Consider the following 19,940-nt stretch of genomic DNA (forward strand, 5'->3'; position numbering starts at 1 on the left):
GCTGCCTTCCTCCAGGTGCAGCAAGATGGCCACCGGATTCTGAGGTGGAGAGGGAAGGGGGCGGAGAGCTGGAAAAGGGCGCGCTGGGCCATGTAAAAGCGCGCCCTTCCTGCCTCGATCCGCCCCTTCTATGACACTGCAGTGTCATTTTCGTCATCCGGGGGGGCGTGCCAGGGGCGGGCCGGGGGGGCGGGGAAAAGGCGGCGGCTTCGGCTAGGCCGAAGCCGCGGTCTAAATTAGAGACCTGATGCCCAGGAGGGCTCCAGAGCGGCGCGGTAGTCCGGGAGGGGGTCGGATTTGCACCGGACCCCCCCAGAATGGGCGACTGGCTAGCGGTGGGGGCAGCAGTGCTAGCGGTTCCTGTGTGGGGGGTCCCTGGAGCGCCATGGAGCCACTGCTGCTGCAGAGGCAGGGGCGCAGAAAGCCCTGTCTCTGCTGTGCCACGTCTGCCTGCACCCTCCCCCGGCCCCAGCAGGATCCCACAGCTGGGCTGGGGTCCCTGGTGCAGAATGCTGTCTGTACTCCGACCCTACCTGCAGCGTCACAACCTAATGCCCCCTGCGGGGGATTAGGGAGGGTGCGTCTGTCACCATCAGGGGGTCTTCATCCTTGCCTCAACCTCAACCCAGACCCTGAAGGGGGTTGGGGAAGGAGGGGGGGTCTCAACTTCGGACCAGTACCCGAGGGACTGGGGAAGGAGCGACATGGGGGACCGCCATCTCTACTTCAACTGGGCACCCCTAAAAAGGGGGCCAAGGAAGGAGCCATGCCGGGAGTCTCGCTGGAGACCCACTTTTCTTCATCTGTTCCGACGAAAGGAAAAAAAGAAAAAAAGGTGTGCCTCCTTGCGACACTAAGCAAAAACTGGAGAAGGCTGACGCCGTCCAGGGGTGTATACTGCAGAGGAGGAGCCAAAGTTAATCTTTTTCAGATTATGCATAGTGTCGCCTCCTAGTGGACAGCAGCATAACACCCACGGTTCTGTGTCCCCCAATAAGGCGACAGAGTAAGGCCTTTTTTAGACTCCTAGAATATAACGCTGTACTACTGCTGCCATTACAGAAACGTTTGCTTGCCATTTGCTTGACCTACCTGATGAAGTTCAGCAGAGGAATCAGACTTGGCCGCAATCTTAAACAGCTCCTGGTCATGCTTCTCCGACAGTAATTTCATCTCTTTGTCCTTTTCCAAAATTATATTCTGGTAAACACGGATCTGGAAAAAGTGTCATCTGAGTTAATGGAGAGGTGTCTCATTTATAAATGAGTGCATCCCTCATCTGAGGGGATTTGGGGGAATCCACCACCCCCCTACACTTTACACACTTCCTATTGAAATGGCAACATGCAAGGCTTCATATCTCCTGCGGTGGGCGCTGCATTGAGATGCACATTGATGGTGATCACTGAGGTTTTCAGCAGCAGGCCACGGTATGATCAGATAATGGGGTACTATCTACAGGATAAGGGTCCCACGCTGATCCCTATCTTGCACCGCAATGAATAGAGAGGTGGTCAATAGTGATGAGCGAGCATGCTCTTATAAGGTCTTATCCAAGCACGCTCGTTTCCTAATCGAGTATTTTCGGCGTGCTTAAAAAAAAAATGGTCGAGTCCCCACTGCTGTTCGACGGCCGCAACACATGCAGGTATTGCCTAACAAACAGGACATTGCTGCATGTGTTGCGGCTGTTGAACAGCAGCAAGACGAGGAGCCACAGCGACTTGAGCATTTTATTTGAGCATGCCGTAGACATTCGATTAGGACATGAGCATGCCCAGATAACATCTTATCCATGGACGCTCACTCATCGCTAATGGTCACATATGTGCAGCTCTATGGGAGGTCTGAAAAATAATGGCACTTCTGTGTTCACGGCAGCCATATTCTCTAAGCTATGCTATAAATGTCCAAGATGGAGATACCCAATAAATTGCTGTCACCCAGCTTTCTGTCCAAGAGACATAACTAAAACACTCAAAGACCTGTCGGGTGATTTATATATGTATATACACACAAAGACTCCTATATAGGTGAAGACATGACCAGATCGGGAACATACAGGGTGAGAGTGGAACAGAAGACTCACATTTTCTGTGTACATGGCCTCCTTCTCCTGGAAATGGCTCTTCTCTTTGTTTAGGAAGGCTTTCAGGCTCTCGGTCTGCTCATAAAGGAGGCTGTACTTCTCCTCACTTTCTTCAACTTTCCTGGTCAGATTCTGGATTAAAACCTGCAGGTCCTGGGCCGAATCATTTGCGGTCGTCTAGGACAATATAAGTGGCGGAATTAATATCCGGATACGGTAATTATAAAAGCACATACAATATATAAATTCAATACAATGAAAAATACACGTCTTGGATGGGTTGGAGATGCAGATGTTCGGCTTCTGCTCTATTTATTTCCTACGGGATCGCTGGAAATAGCGGAGAGTTGTACTCGGCTCACCCCATAAACACGAGTCTCAGGACGGATGATCGATGTGATGTGCATGGTGAGACCCCCACTTATTAAGAGAACAGGGGGCTCAAAGTGCCCAGTGTGAATCGAGAGGTATTGAACATGTGTGCCTATAGGCCCCGTTACATGTAACAATATCCCAGCGATCCCACCAACGATCCGACCTGGATGGGATCGCTGGGACATTGTTAGCTGATCGCTGGTGACCTCACTTATAGACAGGCTCACCAGCGATCAGGGCCAGCGAGCAAGCTGGTATCCAAGGTAAACAGAGGGTTTATAAGAGCCGCGCGGCTCTTAGAAACCCGATGCTTACATTGGTAACCAGCGTGCAGCGTCGCTGATCGCTGGTCTCTCGCTGCCACACGCAGCAATGCGCGCTGGCCAGTGGGAGACCAACGATCAAAAAATGGCCCAGGACGATCCTGGACGATCAGTGATACCCGGCAGGGGGGCTGGTCGCTGATACATGTAACACACAGCGATATCGTTGGTAAGATCACTGTGGCGCCACAAAATCAGCGATCTCGCTGGCGATATCGCTGTGTGTGACGGGGCCTTATCACTCCTATATACGGTGGATGGAGCCGGCCCTTCTTGTTATCAGTGGGGGTCCCCAATGTTCAGACCCCAAGCAATCATACATTTATCACCTACCCTGTTGATACGATAGGACATATATGTTGCTCATGGCATTCCCTGATAGTGTTGAGACCACCAATTAAAAAGGGGGATTTTTGGTACTTACCGTAAATTCTCTTTCTTGGAGCCTTCATTGGGGGACACAGGTTACCATGGGTGTATGCTGCTGTCGGTAGGAGGCTGACACTATGCAAATAAGAAAATGTTAGCTCCTCCCCAGCAGTATACACCCACCGACAGGCCCAAATTACCTCAGTTGGTGCTAAAGCAGTATAAGGAGCTACTATAAGAAACTCAACCGTAAGAACTCAACCTATGTACCAACCAAACAAGGCACATTAGCCAACACGGTACAACATTAAGGGAGGGTGTTGTGTCCCCCAATGAAGGCTCCAAGAGAGAGATTTTACGGTAAGTACCAAAAATCCCCCTTTCTTTCTCGTTTCATTGGGGGACACAGGTTACCATGGGACATCCAAAAGCAGTCCCCAGGTTGGGAAAGAAATGCTAAGAAAAAGGAACAGGTCGGCCGGTGTGAGACTACCGCCTGCAGTATCTTCCTTCCTAAGCCTGCATCAGCAGAAGCGTGAGTATCTACCTTGTAGAATTTCACGAAGGTATGGAGTGACAACCAGGTAGCGACCTTGCAAACCTGCAAAGCCGAAGCCTGGTGACGAACGGCCCAGGAAGCTTCTACAGCCCTGGTAGAGAGAGCCCTCACCCCCGGAGGAGGCTGTTTGTCCTGGACGCGGTATGCCTCCAGAACCGCTGAACGAATCCAACGAGCAATGGTGGATTTGGAGGCTGGGAACCCTTTCCGATGACCATCCGAGACGACAAACAGGGAGTCGGACTGACGGAAAGAAGCAGTGCTAGCAAGGTAGATTCGAATTGCCCTCACCAAGTACAACTTGTGCAGGGATCTCTCCAAGGGATGAGTTTGGAGAGGGACACAGAGAGGGCAGGCCGATGTCCTCATTGATGTGAAAAGCAGAGACCACCTTAGGCAGAAAGGCCGGAACCGGTCTGAGCACTACCTTATCCTGGTGCAAAACCAGGAAAGGGGAACGGCAGCACAAAACTGCCAACTCTGACACCCTCCTAATCGAGGTGATGGCGACCAGGAAGGCGACCTCCTACGAGAGGAGGGAAAAGGAAATATCCTGAATCGGCTCAAATTGAGCACGCTGGAGGGCGCTCAAAACAAGATTCAGATCCCATGGGTCGACCGGAGACCGCTATATGAGCGACGCCCTGAAGAAAAAACTTCGCTTGAGGAAAGGAAGCCAGATCCCTTTGAAAGAGGATAGCCAGAGCGGACACTTGACCCTTTAAGGTAGTGAGAGAAAAGCCGGAGTCAAGACCCGTCTGCAGAAAACCCAGAACGGAGGGGAGAGAAAAGGTCATAGGAAACAAACTGTTGACTACACACCACCGAAAGAAGGCTTTCCAACATCTGTGATAGATGCGTGATGACGCCGGTTTCCTTGCTTTAATCATGGTCTGTATGACCTTGAGGGAAAAACCTGCGTCCCCCAATACTGCGGCCTCAACGGCCATGCCATTAAACTCAGAAACCGAGAATTCGGGTGGAAGAGGGGCCCTTGCGATAGAAGGTCTGGACGGTCTGGTAGCCTCCAGGGAATGTCCGAGAGCATGTTCCCTAGCTCCGCATACCAGGCCCTCCGTGGCCAGTACGGAGCTACTAACAGAATGGGGACCTCTTCTGCCTTTATCTTCTTTACGATTCTTGGAATCAGGGAAAGGGGTGGGAACAGATAAGGCAAGCGAAACTGGGACCACGGAATCACAAGAGCGTCGCAACCGATGACCATCGGATCCTGAGACCTGGCAACGTATCGGGGAACCTTGTGGGTTGTTCGAGACGCCATGAGGTCAACATATGGAACGCCCTACCTCAGACAAATTTGGTGGAAGACGGCGGGGTTGAGAGACTGCTCGCTTGACCCGAGCTCTTGACGGCTCAGGAAATCGGCTTCTCAGTTATTCACCCCTAGAAAGTGGACGGCCGAACTGGCGGGAACATGGCTTTCGCACAACGCAGAATCTTTGCCAACTCCAGCATGATCTGCTTGCTGCGAGTTCTGCCTTTGGTGATTTATGTACGCCACGGCCGTGGCGTTGTCCGACTGGATGTCCCACGAGGATGTACTGCCAGCGGATGAAGGCAAGGGGAATTGACCTGACGTCCGAGTGATTGATTGGGAGGAGAGCCTTCTGAGCATCCCAGCAGCCCTGCACTGTGAGGTGGAGGAAAAACCGCTCCCCAGCCTAGAAGACTGGCACCGGTGGTGTTGACTTGCCACCGAATGAGAAAGAAGGATCTGCTGTGTAGGGCCGAGGTGGGAAGCGTCCACCACTGGAAGGGATAGCCTCACCTTGAGAGGCAGAAGCACCGGTCGGTCCAGGGAAAAATGTTGCTTTGCCCCAGGCAGATAGGAGGGCTGGCTGAGAGGGCGGGAGTGAAAGTGAGCATACGGCGAGCTGGCTGGTGTCGAATTCCATGTCCAGGAATATGAGACGCTGAGCTGGGGTCAGGGTCGACCTCTCTTTGTTGATTATCCAGCCGAGACGGCGCGTGTCCAGAGTGATCTGGAGGCTGTGAATGCAGTCTCGGCGAGATGGACTATTGACCAGGAGATCGTCGAGATAAGGGATTATAAGAATCCCTTTTGGACGTAGGGTGACCATGACCGCTGCCATGATCTTCGTGAAGACACTGGGGGTGGCCGCCAAACCAAATGGGAGAACGGTGAACAGATAATGGTACTCCTGTAAGGCAAACTGGAGGAACCTCTGATGCTGCACACAAACAGGAATGTGCAAAAAGGCAACCTGATTGTCCGCAGAACAAAGATATCTTTCCGGCTACATGGAAGGTGATAACCGAGCGCAAGGACTCCATTCGAAAGTGGCAAACCCGAAGGTTGCGATTCAACTGCTTGAGGTCCAAAACCCGGAAAACCGTTCATGCCAAGGAACAGGTACAAATACTCCCGAGCTTAGGAGGGAAGAGACAGGCTTGGAAAGCCCTGGGGCATGAAAGGGCTGTTTTGGTGGACGAGAGGGGAAGAAACGTCCTTTTGGAGGCGAGGAAAAATTCTATTTTGTAGCCTGATGTGACAATGACCCTGACCTGACGTTGTCGACCGCCGCCAACCGAGAGTCCTTGAAAAAGAGAAGCCTACCTCCCACCCTTGAAAGATTCCCAGGTGGGGTGACCAGACATTTTGAAGAGAATCTGTGCCTGCGGGAACCGGAGAGCTTAGAGGGGGGCTCCTAGACCACTAGCGAGGGGTAGGTCTGAAAGAAGTTTTCCTTCTTTCCCCTTGTGCGGAACAATGGTTCTGCTGGGAGGATCCGCCTGAGGAAGAGAAAGGTCGAAAGGGCCGAAAAGGCTGGGTGCCTTTTCTGCGGAAGGGGTGTTTTGGCCTACATTGGGGCAGAGAAGTACCTTTGCCTCCAGTGGCGTCCGAAATGATCCAGACCTTCTTGGCCCCAAGGAGCCTGGAGCCCTGGAACGGTAGGCCAGTGAGAGTTTTTTTTTTTTTTTTTTTTTAAGCTGGATCTGCGTTCCACACCTTCAACCAAAGGATGCAGCGAATAGCAATAAATGTTGCCGTTTGCTCTTGCTGAGCAAGCAGCAGCATCCAGGGAGTCATTCAACAAGAATTTACCCACATGGGCAAATTGGTCTGCCAAAACTGCTAACTCTTCCGTGGGAGCTGCCGCCACAATGCTTCGACGAAGTATCTTGGCCTGGGCAGATATTGCACTTGCCACCCATGTGGAGGCAAAATTTGGGCAGAAATAAGTACCGGACACCTCAAAGGCTGATTTGGCTAGAGCCTTGATCTGTCTACCTATAGCAAGCTTGAGAGATGTCGCATCGGAAATGGACAGGACTGAGTGGGATGCTAAGCATGAGATCGGCGGGTCCACCTTAGGAGATTCAGACCATTTGCTGATAAGGTCTGAACTAAATGGAATAAATAATGTCTAGCCGCTTCCTTCCGAGAAGCGGTTGCCGGGATGTTCCCAGAGTCTAGAGGTAGTGACCTCAAACTTGTTGGTCCTGAGCAGTTGCATTTTCCTCTTTTATTTTGAGGGTTTGAACGATAGCCGAAATTATGCTATGTACCCTGTCCTGCATCATAGTCAGACACTGACAGATAGGCTACATCTGACCCGACGTCTGCCTCCGAGGAGGGGGAACGGGCAGAAAGAGGCACCCTTGGGGCTGCCGAATCTGAAGAGGAGCTAGACAGAGTCCGCTTCCTAGACCTTTCTTCTGATCCGTCCCTGTGAAGGTCGTGTTCAGGTGCATGCGAATAACCGTGTGAGGTGTTCGGAGCACTGGTGGCGGCAGAGAGATGCGGTATCTTTCCAGGATCTGTATCAGGGACTGTGATCTTTTGGCGAGGTCTGAAAACCGACTGAGATATGGCAACAGTCAGACCTGAGACCGAGTGGGACATGGCAACAGCCCACTCCAGTGGGGGTGTGTACCCTTATTCCATCATTAGAGTACTCCTGAGGGGCAGACATGCTGGAAGGACTGCAGGACGGGCAGAAGGGAGACGGCTGGCCTGAAGCCCACTTCTCTTACAGCGGGCACAAGAGTAGTGAACCGCCATAGGATTGTAACCAGTGGCCCCTGTGAGGTTGGGCATAGGAAGAGCCTATGCGACAGGGCAGAAGGATGCCAGGAGGCGACGCTGCTGAGGGGAGCTGATAAGAAGCGGCCAGGGAATGAGAGAAAGCAAGGCCTACCTGATACCTGGCGATTACACGGCTCAATATCGCTGGTAGCTGTGTCCCCTGATGTACGTCGCAGGGATGCAGGCACTGAATGACTGACGCTGCAGGAGCTTCGGCTGCCGAGGTGGAGGCTGGCTCTCCGTGGCCACAAGACGCGCTGAAGGAAGCGTGGATGGGGAGTTTAACATGCAGGGCAGACAGGGAGAAGGGATTCCTTGTAATTGGTCCGTCGGTTCGGGCGTGCAGGAAGGGGGCGTGCCCGGCCTGCAAAAGTGAAACTTGTGTCCTGATAGGCAGAGTCGCCTAGAGGGGGCGCGACAACCTGAAAGTGGGCCCAATGCCAGTGCCGGGAGAAAAGCGCAGGCCAGGGGGCGTGCCTGGCGCTGGAAGTGAAAGCTGCGCGGTGATTGGCTGGCCTAAGTGAAAGGGGCGCGACCGTGACAAGGGACACTCCGAGGATGAGAGCAGGGAGAGCGGGGGGCTGTCAGAGAGCCGGAGGCGTGGCCTGGACGCAACACAGCCGGGAAAAGACAAGGCCTTAAAATGGTGGAGACAGCTCACGAGTGAAGCAAAAAAGGGCGCGAAATTTGAAAACCAAGAGCCCTGACGAGGTAGAGTGCAGGGACCTACCGCCTGTAACAGGAGAGTTGCTGCTGCAGCCGCCGCTGCCACCGGGGGGGGGGGGGATTATACTACCTGCTACGAGAGTGCAGCTCCTCTTCACATCTAAGGATCGCGTCTGGATCCCTCGGGAAAGAGAGAAGGTCCTGGGATGAAGATCCTCCTTCCCGCACTGTGTCCGGACAGTGCAGAAGACGGTGTCACCCCTTAGGAATATGGGGGAAGGCCACCACCGGTGACCACCATCTTCCTCTCAGCCCTCTCCGAGGAGAGGGATGAGGAGGGGAAAAAGCAAGGATTGGCCACCGATAGTCGCCCTGAAACACCCATAAGGGTGACAGGGGACAAGTTCTGCCTGCAGGTCCGAGAGTGGGCGATGTGGGTGACACCACACTGCTCTCTCGGTCGCATAAATGTGGGAAAATAGGGTGAGTAATCTGCACCCTGTTACCCGACGAGCTGTATCTGAAAAATAAAGGTGAAATGATTAATAAACACACACAAAACCTGTAAGGAAAAAATGCTGCGGATCTGGTGTTAGATCCAGGTCCGCCTCCTTCAGACACTAAGCAAAAACTGAGGTAATTTGGGCCTGTCGGTGGGTGTATGCTGCTGGGGAGGAGCTAACTTTTTCTTATTTGCATAGCGTCAGCCTCCTAGCGACAGCAGCATACACCCATGGTAATCTGTGTCCCCCAATGAAGCGAGAAAGAAAAGAATTTTACAATCTGATATTTTGCGGTTCATGTATCTTATCTGACAGATTAGCAGATCCCGGTGATACCTTCGCCTCCGGTTCAGAAGTGGTGGTCTCTACTGGGGTGTTTGATGTGGTAGCCATTTGCAGATCTTTAATATAAGCTTCTTTTTTAGCCAGCTTCTCTTCTTTTTCTGCAAGCATGACATCCAGTTCAGAGCCACGGAGTCGCTGAGCCTCCAGCAACACCTCCTGGAAAGAAAAAAAACAAGCAGCTGGATGAGTTCGGAAAGGAGACCGGGTGGTGGGGGGATACAGGACAAGAAGAACGCAGAAGACCCCTCTAGGGTGCGATCACTTGCGACAGACTGTCCCACACATATGAATGGGGTCTGTAAATATCAACGCAGGGGCTGCAGAAACGATCACATGCAACGCTGCTGCAACGTGTGAATGAGATTTTTGACATTTTATACCCAAAGCTGCTACCAAAACTTGCAGAGTAATATCTGCCGCAAATTTGTCCCGTGGGACAGGGCTTTAAAGCAGAAATTATTCCATATGTTAACGGCAAACAGAGGTATTGGAATAGAGAAACTAGAAAAAGTACATCTTAGGAAGTTGCAGAAAATGTCCCATCTGGAGAGGTTCTGCGTCAGCGTTTGTCATCTCATTGCACAGAAACAAAGGGGCGCTTATTGCTGTGGAGTGTGGGATTATCCCTCGGGATTAGGGATTATTACAGAGTACAAAGTACACGGCTTATCTGTCGCCCCTTCACTAACCCAAGTGAACCCTAACAACCTCACATTATTTCACGGTACCTTTTTCTTGAGTTCTTCATTCTTAAGCGCCAGCTGTGACTCCAACTCCTCCACTCGTTTACGCAGTACCAGAATTTTGCCTCGATTTGCAGAAGCGTTTTCTTGGTCGGCATCCCCCGATCCCTAAAATTAAGCAAAATAAGGTCCATAAAAGTGTTCAGACATCAAAAATATAAATTATTCTGTTAAGGGCCCGTTACACACAGTGATCTCCCTGGCCAGCGGGAGACCAGCGATGAAAAAACGGGCCAGGAGGATCCAGCACGATCAGCGATACCCCGCGGGGGGGGGGGGCGATCGCTGATTTTGTGACACATCAGCGATCTCTCCAGCGAGATCGCTGTGTGTGTCATCCAGCAGCGATCGGCCCCCCCGCGGGGTATCGCTGATCGTGCTGGATCATCCTGGCCCGTTTTTTCATCGCTGGTCTCCCGCTGGCCAGCGCGCATCGCTGCGTGTGGCAGCGGGAGCCAGCGATGAGCGACGCTGCACGCTGGTTACCAACGTAAACATCGGGTTTCTAAGGGCCGCGGGGCCCTTAGAAACCTGATGTTTACCCTAGATACCAGTGTGCACTGCAGGCAGGGCGGGAGGTGGAGGCAGAGCGGCGCACAGACCGGAGTAGCAGATAGCAGAGCTACGCCGGTCTGTCTACGCCGGTCTGTCTGCGCCGCTCTGCCTCCACCTCCTGCCCTGCCTGCAGTGCACGCTGGTATCTAGGGTAAACATCGGGTTTCTAAGGGTCCTGATTGCTGGAGGGGCTGTCTATGTGACAGCTCACCAGCGGTCAGCTAACAAAGTCCCAGCGATCCCATCCACGTCGGATCGTTGGTGGGATCGCTGGGACATCGTTATGTGTAACTGTACCCTTATACCATGAGCTTTTGTTTTGAGATGTGTGTTTTTTACAAAAATCCTGTCTCTTTCTCTCTACAACATCCACAGGACTGAGCGTCGCTGCATGTATATATGGCGGCAAAGCTCGGCCCTCCATGATCTGCCCCCCCCAAGCTCCCAGTATACATTACACAAAAGCTTTTCTTTGTCTTCTATGACATCGGCCATATGTCGCAGTATATGATCCTTATATATTGTCAGTCTGCTATCCTTGTGTCTAATTTAAGTCAATGCGCTAGTGCACAAGCAAATTTACACAGACGGCTGCTTGGTGTAAAAAAAAGAAAAGAAAATTGCAGCTTTCATTTACGCCTTATAGGTTATAGATCTTGCACCCATCCATGGTGTGAACAAGGGCACAGATGCGGTCACGTCTGCAATTTGCATCAATGGCAATTTGTGCACCTGCCAGTATCACATCCCCGTTATTGTCTACCAGGCAGAGCTCAGGATTTTATTGTAGTTGTGCCAGGTATTACAGTTCAGCAGCATTTGCTTTAATAGGACTGAGCTGTGATACCAGGGACAGCCGAGCGTCATCCCCCCATCGTTCTAATCCTAAGGAGAGGCCGCCATCTTTGTTAAGCACTTTTTGTAAATGTAGACCCCCTGGCGATCAGATAAAGGTGCGTAGAAAGAAAATCCTGACTGCTATAATCTCAGGGGAAAAAAAAATAACTCTGTGACCAGTTTTATAAACTCAGGAGAAGTAAAACTAAGTGCAGAGGAAAAACGAGGTTAGTTTCCGGCACAACCAACTGGATAAAAACTAAGATAAAGGGGGTCTTAGTACACCAGAAATGTGTACGGTGTTGAGATTTTTAACTTTTATGGACTTTTCACTTGATTCAACAAACTTACAGTTTTTTCCTCTGTCAGCTGCAATCACCAGCAGGTACTGCACCCACTGGTTTCTAATTACAGAAATGGATCCATTATTACTATTTATTTTATAGCACCATTGATTCCATGGTGCTGTACATGAGAAGGGGTAACATACAAATTACAGATATCACTTAAAGTAAACAAACTAACAATGACAGACTGATACAGAGGGGAGAGAGGACCCTGCCCTTTCGGGCTTAAGGCCCTTTTACATTTAGCGATGCACCAGCGATCCAACCAGCGATCCGACCCGGTCAGGATTGCTGGTGCATCGCTAAATGATCGCTAGTGAGCTTTCATACAGAAAGATCTCACAGCGATGCAGCAGCGACGCAGCGCACGATACTTACCATTCACACACAGCGATCCTGCGTCCTCCCGCCCGCCTCCACGCGTCGCTGGACGTCACATTAGGAAGTCTCAGCAGGAAGCGCCCGACGAGAAATGGAGCCGGACATTCTCGCGCGATCAGCGATGGACAGTGGGGGAGCCGGTCGTTGGTAAGTATCACACATAGCGATATCGCTAGCAATATCGCTATAACGTCACAAAACCAGTGACGTTTTAGCGATATTGCTAGCGATATTGCTTAGTGTAAAACCCCCTTTACATTCCACATGATGGTGGGGAAGGAAACAGAAGGTCGGGGGTTGAAGTAGCTCCGATGGTGTTGAGGTGGCCGTGTGGTCATTACAGGTTGTAGCTTTTTTGAAGAGATGGGTTTTCAGGTTCCATCTGAAGGATCAGAGTGTGGTGGAAAGAATTCCAGAGGATGGGGGATATTCGGGAGAAATCTTGGAGGCGATTGAGTGAGGAGCGAATAAGCGTGGAGGAGAGAAGGAGGTCTTGGGAGGACCGGAGATTACGTAGGGGAAGATATCGGGAGATTAGTTCGGAAATATATGGAGGAGAAAGGTTATATATGGCTTTGTAGGTCAGTGTTAGTAGTTTAAACTGGATACGCTGAGGGAATGGGAGCCAGTGAAGAGATTTGCAAAGAGGGGAAGGAGGACTGTAGAGAGGAGAGAGATGAATTAGTCGGGCAGCAGAGTTAAGAACGGACTGGAGAGGTGCGACAGTGTTAGAAGATAGACCACAGAGGAGGATGTTGCAGTAGTCGAGGCGGGAGATGATTAGGGCATGCACAAGCATTTTGGTAGAGTGAGGGTTGAGGAAAGGATGGATTCTGGAAATATTTTTGAGATGGAGGCGACAGGAGGTGGCAAGAGCTTGGATGTGCAGTTTGAAGGACAGGGCAGAGTCAAGGGTTACTCCGAGGCAGCAGCTTTCCGGGACAGGGGAAAGTGTGAATTTATCTATTGTGATAGATAGATCAGGTAGGGAAGGTATGCGAGTTGGAGGAAAGATAATCAGTTCAGATTTGTCCACATTGAGTTTGAGGAAGCGAGAGGAGAGGAAGGAGGATATGGCTGATGGACACTCTTGGATTCTGGAGAGGTGATATCTATACTACCAGTGTGAACAACTACCTTCCCCCTCTCCCATACCTCCTTCCAAAACTAAGTGCACACTGCATTGTGGGCCGTCGTCAGGGGTAAATACTCATATCATAAACTTCCGATAGTCTGGATGGACACGGCAGCATCTATCCACCAAAGAAGCCTGAAATACGTTTTTTGAGAGTAAAGTTAAATAAACGGTCAGCAAAGCGATAGCAAACGGACGGAGGGCAAAAGAAGACACTTTGGGGCTTTGATTGGCGAGTGGAGACCCATGAGATGATTACAATATTCCCGACATGAACAAACAAGTGTTTAACTATGGGGGGAAAAAATCCCAAAGTGATCCGCATGGATGCCAATGAATGTACAGGATAAAACCTCACTGCGCACCGACAGCCAGAAGGGACAGTTGTAACACCTCCAGAAATTCAGCCATTCCTTCCCATCCACCAGGTCACGCAGGCGACTCCCTGAATCCTTCAAGCCTCCAACCCAACATTGCAAATAATGAAACGACATAAAGAGCCCGGAGCAAACATTTACCTTCCTGCTCTCGGATTTCTTGACTTGAGCACCGGACGACGGTAACTGCTTCTTCAGCTCCTCCAGCTGAGACGTCAGCGATGCAATCCTGGCCTTGTTTTGCAGCTTTGCTTTAGAGATCTTGGATTCCGAAGATTCTTTTTCTTCCTGCAACGTCACAAGGTTTCAGTCAATGCAAAAAATGCATGCAACGTTCACATGCTGAGCCGAACGTACACATCAGAAAAAGCTGACAAATGGGAAAAATAAGGTTTATTTACCTGCATAGGAAAGTGCAGGAGGCTGAGCTCTCCTTTACAAGCCGTAGATGCATGCACTGGCCACTTGGACTGGAAGACTATCATAGGGCGTCCTCCAGACGTGGTTAAAGAGGTTTTCTGAGGTTTCGGAAAACCTTTTCCCCCTGGCAAATGTTTGATTTAAATAAATTGAGCCTTACTCACCCTCCCAAGGTCCAGCTCTGAGTCTCTGCCGCGGCTCCTGGTGTCTGCAGTGCTGATGTCACTTCAGTGAGTTCAGCTGTTCTGCCCAAGTTGGCAGCACGAGCCACCAAGTGCTACTGAGCTCGGTGATTGGCTGCAGCGCCGTTGATGTCGCATTAGCGCCTGAAACGATAACAGACACCAGGAGCAGCGACAGAGACTCCAGCTGGACCTGGACAGGGTGAGTAAAGCACTTTTTTGATTAAATAAAAATGCAGCCAGGGGACAAAAGTTTTCCGAAGCAGGAAAACAACTTTAATAGAGCGGAACATAATGCAGGTGGGCAAAACCAAAGCAAAGTGGAGGAGATGAATCAATACTTCTAAATGGCCTCTGCTATGTGCGAATGCTCCACTTTTCCTTTGCGTCATGCAATGGCACCAACTCGGAACGTCCACATAATGTAGCAGGCACAGAAGTTTCACCCCTAAATACCTTTTATTTGCAATGTGTAGCCCCTTCTATAAAACTCTGCATACAGACCTTGAGGTCCTGATCTTTCTTACGCAGTTCATTGTCCTTCTCTCGGATCAGATCTTTCAGCTGCGCCACCAGCTGCTGAGTGTGCGCCAGCTGCTCCGTCAGGTCTGCCACTGACATGGCGCCAGCACTCTGGGTTGCAGGTGGCTGCGGAGACAAATCCGGATGGCGTTATTCCTATAGGAAGCGCACATCGAATACAGGGTGAAATAACGGATTATAAGGACTTACCGCGCCTGACGACTGGGAATCGTCCCCAGAATACCAGTTCCACATGGTGTCAGACGGGCGGCTGTAAAGGAAGCGGAGAGCACGTCAGGTTACATCTGTCAGCTGTAGGATCTGGCGATGTGTATGGTGGTGTCCGGACTGTCCCCCAAAGCAGCAGTCGCACTGATGTACCCAGAGGCAGCTCCTCTGATCTGCGGAAGACGAGCAGCTGTCAGAAATGTTTGGCACCAGCGCGTCTCCTCCCCTAGCGAACATGTTCAGCGGACGATGGTTGCGGAGCATGCGAGCGTTTATAACGACATTATCTGCTGTGTCTGACCAGCTCCGATTCATGGAGGCAATTCCAGGCTGCAATCGTCTGCCATGTGGCACTACTGGGACTTCTTCCAGATTCTGCCCTCGTTCACAGTAATCTTAACTGCAATCCCTCGTTCATTCCAGTTACTCCCCTCATTCCCAAAATTCAGAACCGTGCACTTCTTCTCTTAGCAAAAAAGACCCTTTCCCCACGAGTCACAGCAGTCGCCCCTTTCCCCACGAGTCACAGCAGTCGCCCCTTTCCCCACTAGCCACAGCAGTCGCCCCTTTCCCCACTAGCCACAGCAGTCGCCCCTTTCCCCACTAGCCACAGCAGTCGCCCCTTTCCCCACTAGCCACAGCAGTCGCCCCTTTCCCCACTAGCCACAGCAGTCGCCCCTTTCCCCACTAGCCACAGCAGTCGCCCCTTTCCCCACTAGCCACAGCAGTCGCCCCTTTCCCCACTAGCCACAGCAGTCGCCCCTTTCCCCACTAGCCACAGCAGTCGCCCCTTTCCCCACTAGCCACAGCAGTCGCCCCTTTCCCCACTAGCCACAGCAGTCGCCCCTTTCCCCACTAGCCACAGCAGTCGCCCCTTTCCCCACTAGCCACAGCAGTCGCCCCTTTCCCCACTAGCCACAGCAGTCTCCCCTTTCCCCACTAGCCACAGCAGTCTCCCCTTTCCCCACTAGCCACAGCAGTCTCCCCTTTCCCCACTAGCCACAGCAGTCGCCCCTTTCCCCACTAGCCACAGCAGTCGCCCCTTTCCCCACTAGTCACAGCAGTCGCCCCTTTCCCCACTAGTCACAGCAGTCGCCCCTTTCCCCACTAGTCACAGCAGTCGCCCCTTTCCCCACTAGTCACAGCAGTCGCCCCTTTCCCCACTAGTCACAGCAGTCGCCCCTTTCCCCACTAGTCACAGCAGTCGCCCCTTTCCCCACTAGCCACAGCAGTCGCCCCTTTCCCCACTAGTCACAGCAGTCGCCCCTTTCCCCACTAGTCACAGCAGTCGCCCCTTTCCCCACTAGTCACAGCAGTCGCCCCTTTCCCCACTAGTCACAGCAGTCGCCCCTTTCCCCACTAGTCACATCGGTCGCCCCTTTCCTCACTATTCACATTAGTTGCCCCTTTCCCCACTAGTCACAGCAGTCGCCACTTTCCTCACTAGTCACAGCAGTCGCCACTTTTCCCACTAGTCACATTGAGATCTCCCCTTTTCCCAATAGTAAGAGCAGAATGGCTCCTTTCCCCACTAGTCACAGCGGAGTCGCACCTTTCCCCAATAGTGAGAGCAGAGTGACTCCTTTCCCCATTAGTCACAGCTAAGCCCCACAGTTTGTCACCTCGGTATGGGATAGGTGAGGACCGGTGATAAATGTCTGCTTGCTCGGGTTGCCACCCAATGATCATGAGAACAAGAGTCCAATTTCCCACCATGGTACGTGGCACTAGCGGAGAGAGACGAGCACTGTGCTCTGCATCAATGATATAGACTATGAACAGAGCAGCATCTCACATACGCAACTGCGGCTCGTGATTGTGTGGGTCTCAATGGTGGCACCGCGGACACTTATCTATCCTAATCATAAATTATTACTGAGGGTACAACCCCTTTAAAGATGATATTCAACACTGTCCAGAGTCACTCGCTTCCAATGTCGATTACGGCCCGCACAGCTGGTGAGACGCGTGCACGATCTGCAGGTATCGCGGCTTCATGCACATGAATAGGGGATGCGCAGAACACTTACCGATAGTGCGTCTCGGCAGGCGTCCTGGTCCTAATGTCATCTGTGGATAACCTCAAACTCACTAATAGATTATTATTTTATTTTTCACGCTTTACAGACAATATTAGACCACGGATGCAAAAATGCCTTTCCTTGACCTCGACTCTGAGACATTCACAAGTTGTGACAAGAACAAGGGGCCGACACGACGTTCGCAGCCAAAAAGTGATATCATCCCTGTCATCACAGGGACAGAATGGAATGTGTGCAGACAATCCCTTTAAGAAAGTTACTAGACCGGTTGTGTAAGTGATCTGCAGCAAGCCGCCCTACAATTTCCAGGATGCTAATGTCTGCAATCTCTGCACTATCATGACATGTAGAATTGCAGGAGATCCAGAGTGAGCCGCACACCGGGTGCAGAGGAGAACGAGGAGCGCCCGTAGCGTGCATGCACCAGGGAAAGGCAGCGCATGCAAGAGACTTGTGCATCTTATAGCCGTCAATCAAGGTGAAGGGCCTGGAGCACTTCCTGCGAGATTTGCATGGAGCCGATGGTGATGTCAGTCTTGTCAATCGTGCACAGAGGGGGGTGTCCTTACAAGATGAGGGGGGGGGGGGGGGGGGGGGGGAAGGACTAGCCCGGAGGAATCCAGACTAGTCCTGAGTCAATGCATAAGGCGAGTGCACAATAAAATTTGATTTTAGGTTTTCTCACTTGTTTTTACATTGTTTTCTTTTATTTCAACAACTTTTTAGACTTTTGTCAATCATGCACAGAGGGGGTGTCCTTAAAAGATGGGGGCTAGGACTAGTCCAGGCAATTCAGGACTAGTCCCGAGTCAATGCAGAATAAAACTTGATTTTACTATTTTATTTTTATATTTTGACAACTTTTTACATATTTTTGGGTCCCTGCTATTGTTTCATCGCTTGCACGATACAGGGTAATACAATGGCCGGTCTGTATATGAGGACCAAGATGGAGGGTCCGAGTAACCCCCAGGCTGTCACGATCATTAATTGGCACAAAGTGACTGCATCGCGGTGGAGGAACCAGAGACTGACAGCGGGATCTAACTGGTTAATCATCGCTGCGGCAGACGCTGACTGTACATCACAGCTGGCACTCTCTGTATAGGAAGCGTCCGTCGCATTTTGGGGAGGGTTTATTGTGTCCGACACAGATATAATTCGAAATTTGTGCCCTAAAAACTGTGCATGTGAACGAACCCTTAAAGGGACGGTGCTACCACCACGTGCCGGTGTAAGGCCACACGGCCCCCAGACCGGCCTAATTCCGTGCGCTCATCTCTCCCCCGCCGTGACAGCTGAATGGAGCCGTGTGGGACGCGGATTATTCTGCAGCTGCCGGGAGGAGGAACAACAAAGGGAGAGCGAGCTGGAAATAGCCTGTGCGAAAGGAGCAAGCCTCATCATGGCAGACGGCGATCCTCTGCCACATACAGTGAAATTACAGCGACGCGGAAGTCCGATAATCCAGAACGCCGATAATCCGGCGCTGCCAATAATAGAGTCTGATCCAACCTCATCGCAGTGACCACCACCATATATTTAAGGATCGAGCACAGGCTGTGGCATACAGCCGGCGCCCCGGGGCAACTAACTAGGGCATATTGCAGCAGTTTAACCTCTTAAATGCTGTACAACGTGACAACAGCCCTTAAAAGTCTTTGAACTCCTATGCACTTTATAACAAGGAAAATATAATTGAAAAACTAGACTGGCCTTTTAAAAGTTTACTTATTCAGTCACATTTAGATGACTAAAGGGAAAAAATACATGCTCTGCTGAGGTAATTAACGCGTCAAAGAAAGAAAACTACAAGGCCCAGCATGCCTCAGGTCAGTTTCAATGGCAAGGGATCATGGGATATGTAGTTGGACCACTGCAAGTGACCTATTAGGAGGGGGGAGGAGATGTAAGCGTCAGGGGGAGGGGAGGGAGAGGACAGTCACACCCCCACCCCCTAAAAGGACAAACAGCACCTGTATAAGAGAAGCAGATAATGGCCGCTCCCGCCTTCCTCACCTCAGGGCTAGGATCTCACGGTGTGGCCATGACACGGTCTCCCCGGCTCTCAGCTCCCATCACACGCACTCGTTCTGTCCCAGCTGCGGCTAGGCTACGGCGGCCATCTTGGAATAGGATAAGCTCCAGCACAGCTGAGAGGTGACGTCACACCTCGGCGCCCGCCCACTTTTGACGACGGCCATAGAATGTGCTGGCTGCCAGAAACCAACATGGCGCAATGCCTTCGTTGCTATGGTGATGCGTCCTGATGATGCAAAGAGCGAACTCTGTGACACAACAGCCAATATATTTCTAATATTCCAGGAAAGGAAGAGTCTGGGAAGTTTTAGTGGGGTTTTTTTTTTCTTTTATGGAGGAGAGGGCATATTGTTTTTTGTTTTTCATTCATTCATTTTGAACCACATTTAATATTAACACTATGTATTTTTGCATTATAACTTACTAACCCTTTCATCCTATGCATTTTTTTTAGTAGTAGAGCATTTTCTTCTGTGTCTTTATTTGGAGGAAACAATAATAGAAAAAAAAGAAAGAAAAAAAAAACGACACAGTCTTAAACTCTGATTAAAATTGATGATTAATTTTAGTTTTTCCTTAATTTCCTTGAATAGTTTACGTTTCCCAGCACTAGATGGGGCCGCGCTACCATAAGTTGTCCGGTTTCTGCGCCGTCTGTTACACCTCCTTAGCAGCGGTTGGGGAGTGTTCACACTGCGCTTTGTGACCAGGACTCTGAACCCCCTCATTAAAAACTGCAGCAAACAATCTCTGAATAAGCGTCCTATTCATTTCAACAGGAGAGGCGCCCACAGCACACACCGGGCCATTTTGTGTCTATCGACAAACGG

At 51.0% G+C, this 19,940-nt stretch overlaps 1 protein-coding gene across 5 annotated transcripts in view; it reads right to left on the minus strand.

The window, feature by feature from the left end:
- Positions 1-19,262, minus strand: part of LOC141046940 (uncharacterized) — a 91,083-nt gene extending 71,821 nt beyond the window's left edge. For all 5 annotated transcript variants that reach the window (XM_073541778.1, XM_073541777.1, XM_073541775.1 and 2 more), the window contains exons 1-8: positions 19,090-19,262; positions 15,011-15,071; positions 14,783-14,926; positions 13,818-13,964; positions 10,030-10,152; positions 9,293-9,457; positions 2,090-2,266; positions 1,093-1,215 (exon numbers count right to left, since the gene is read on the minus strand). In XM_073541778.1, coding sequence (XP_073397879.1) covers positions 1,093-1,215; positions 2,090-2,266; positions 9,293-9,457; positions 10,030-10,152; positions 13,818-13,964; positions 14,783-14,926; positions 15,011-15,055 — 924 coding nt within the window. In that variant the 5' untranslated portion in view covers positions 15,056-15,071; positions 19,090-19,262. The remainder of the gene's footprint in view (positions 1-1,092; positions 1,216-2,089; positions 2,267-9,292; positions 9,458-10,029; positions 10,153-13,817; positions 13,965-14,782; positions 14,927-15,010; positions 15,072-19,089) is intronic.
- Positions 19,263-19,940: the final 678 nt, after the last annotated feature.

The sequence above is a fragment of the Dendrobates tinctorius genome, unplaced genomic scaffold (genome assembly GCF_039654945.1).
Source record: "Dendrobates tinctorius isolate UK_male_01 unplaced genomic scaffold, ASM3965494v1 ptg000124l, whole genome shotgun sequence".
NCBI classification, from domain to species: domain Eukaryota; kingdom Metazoa; phylum Chordata; class Amphibia; order Anura; family Dendrobatidae; genus Dendrobates; species Dendrobates tinctorius.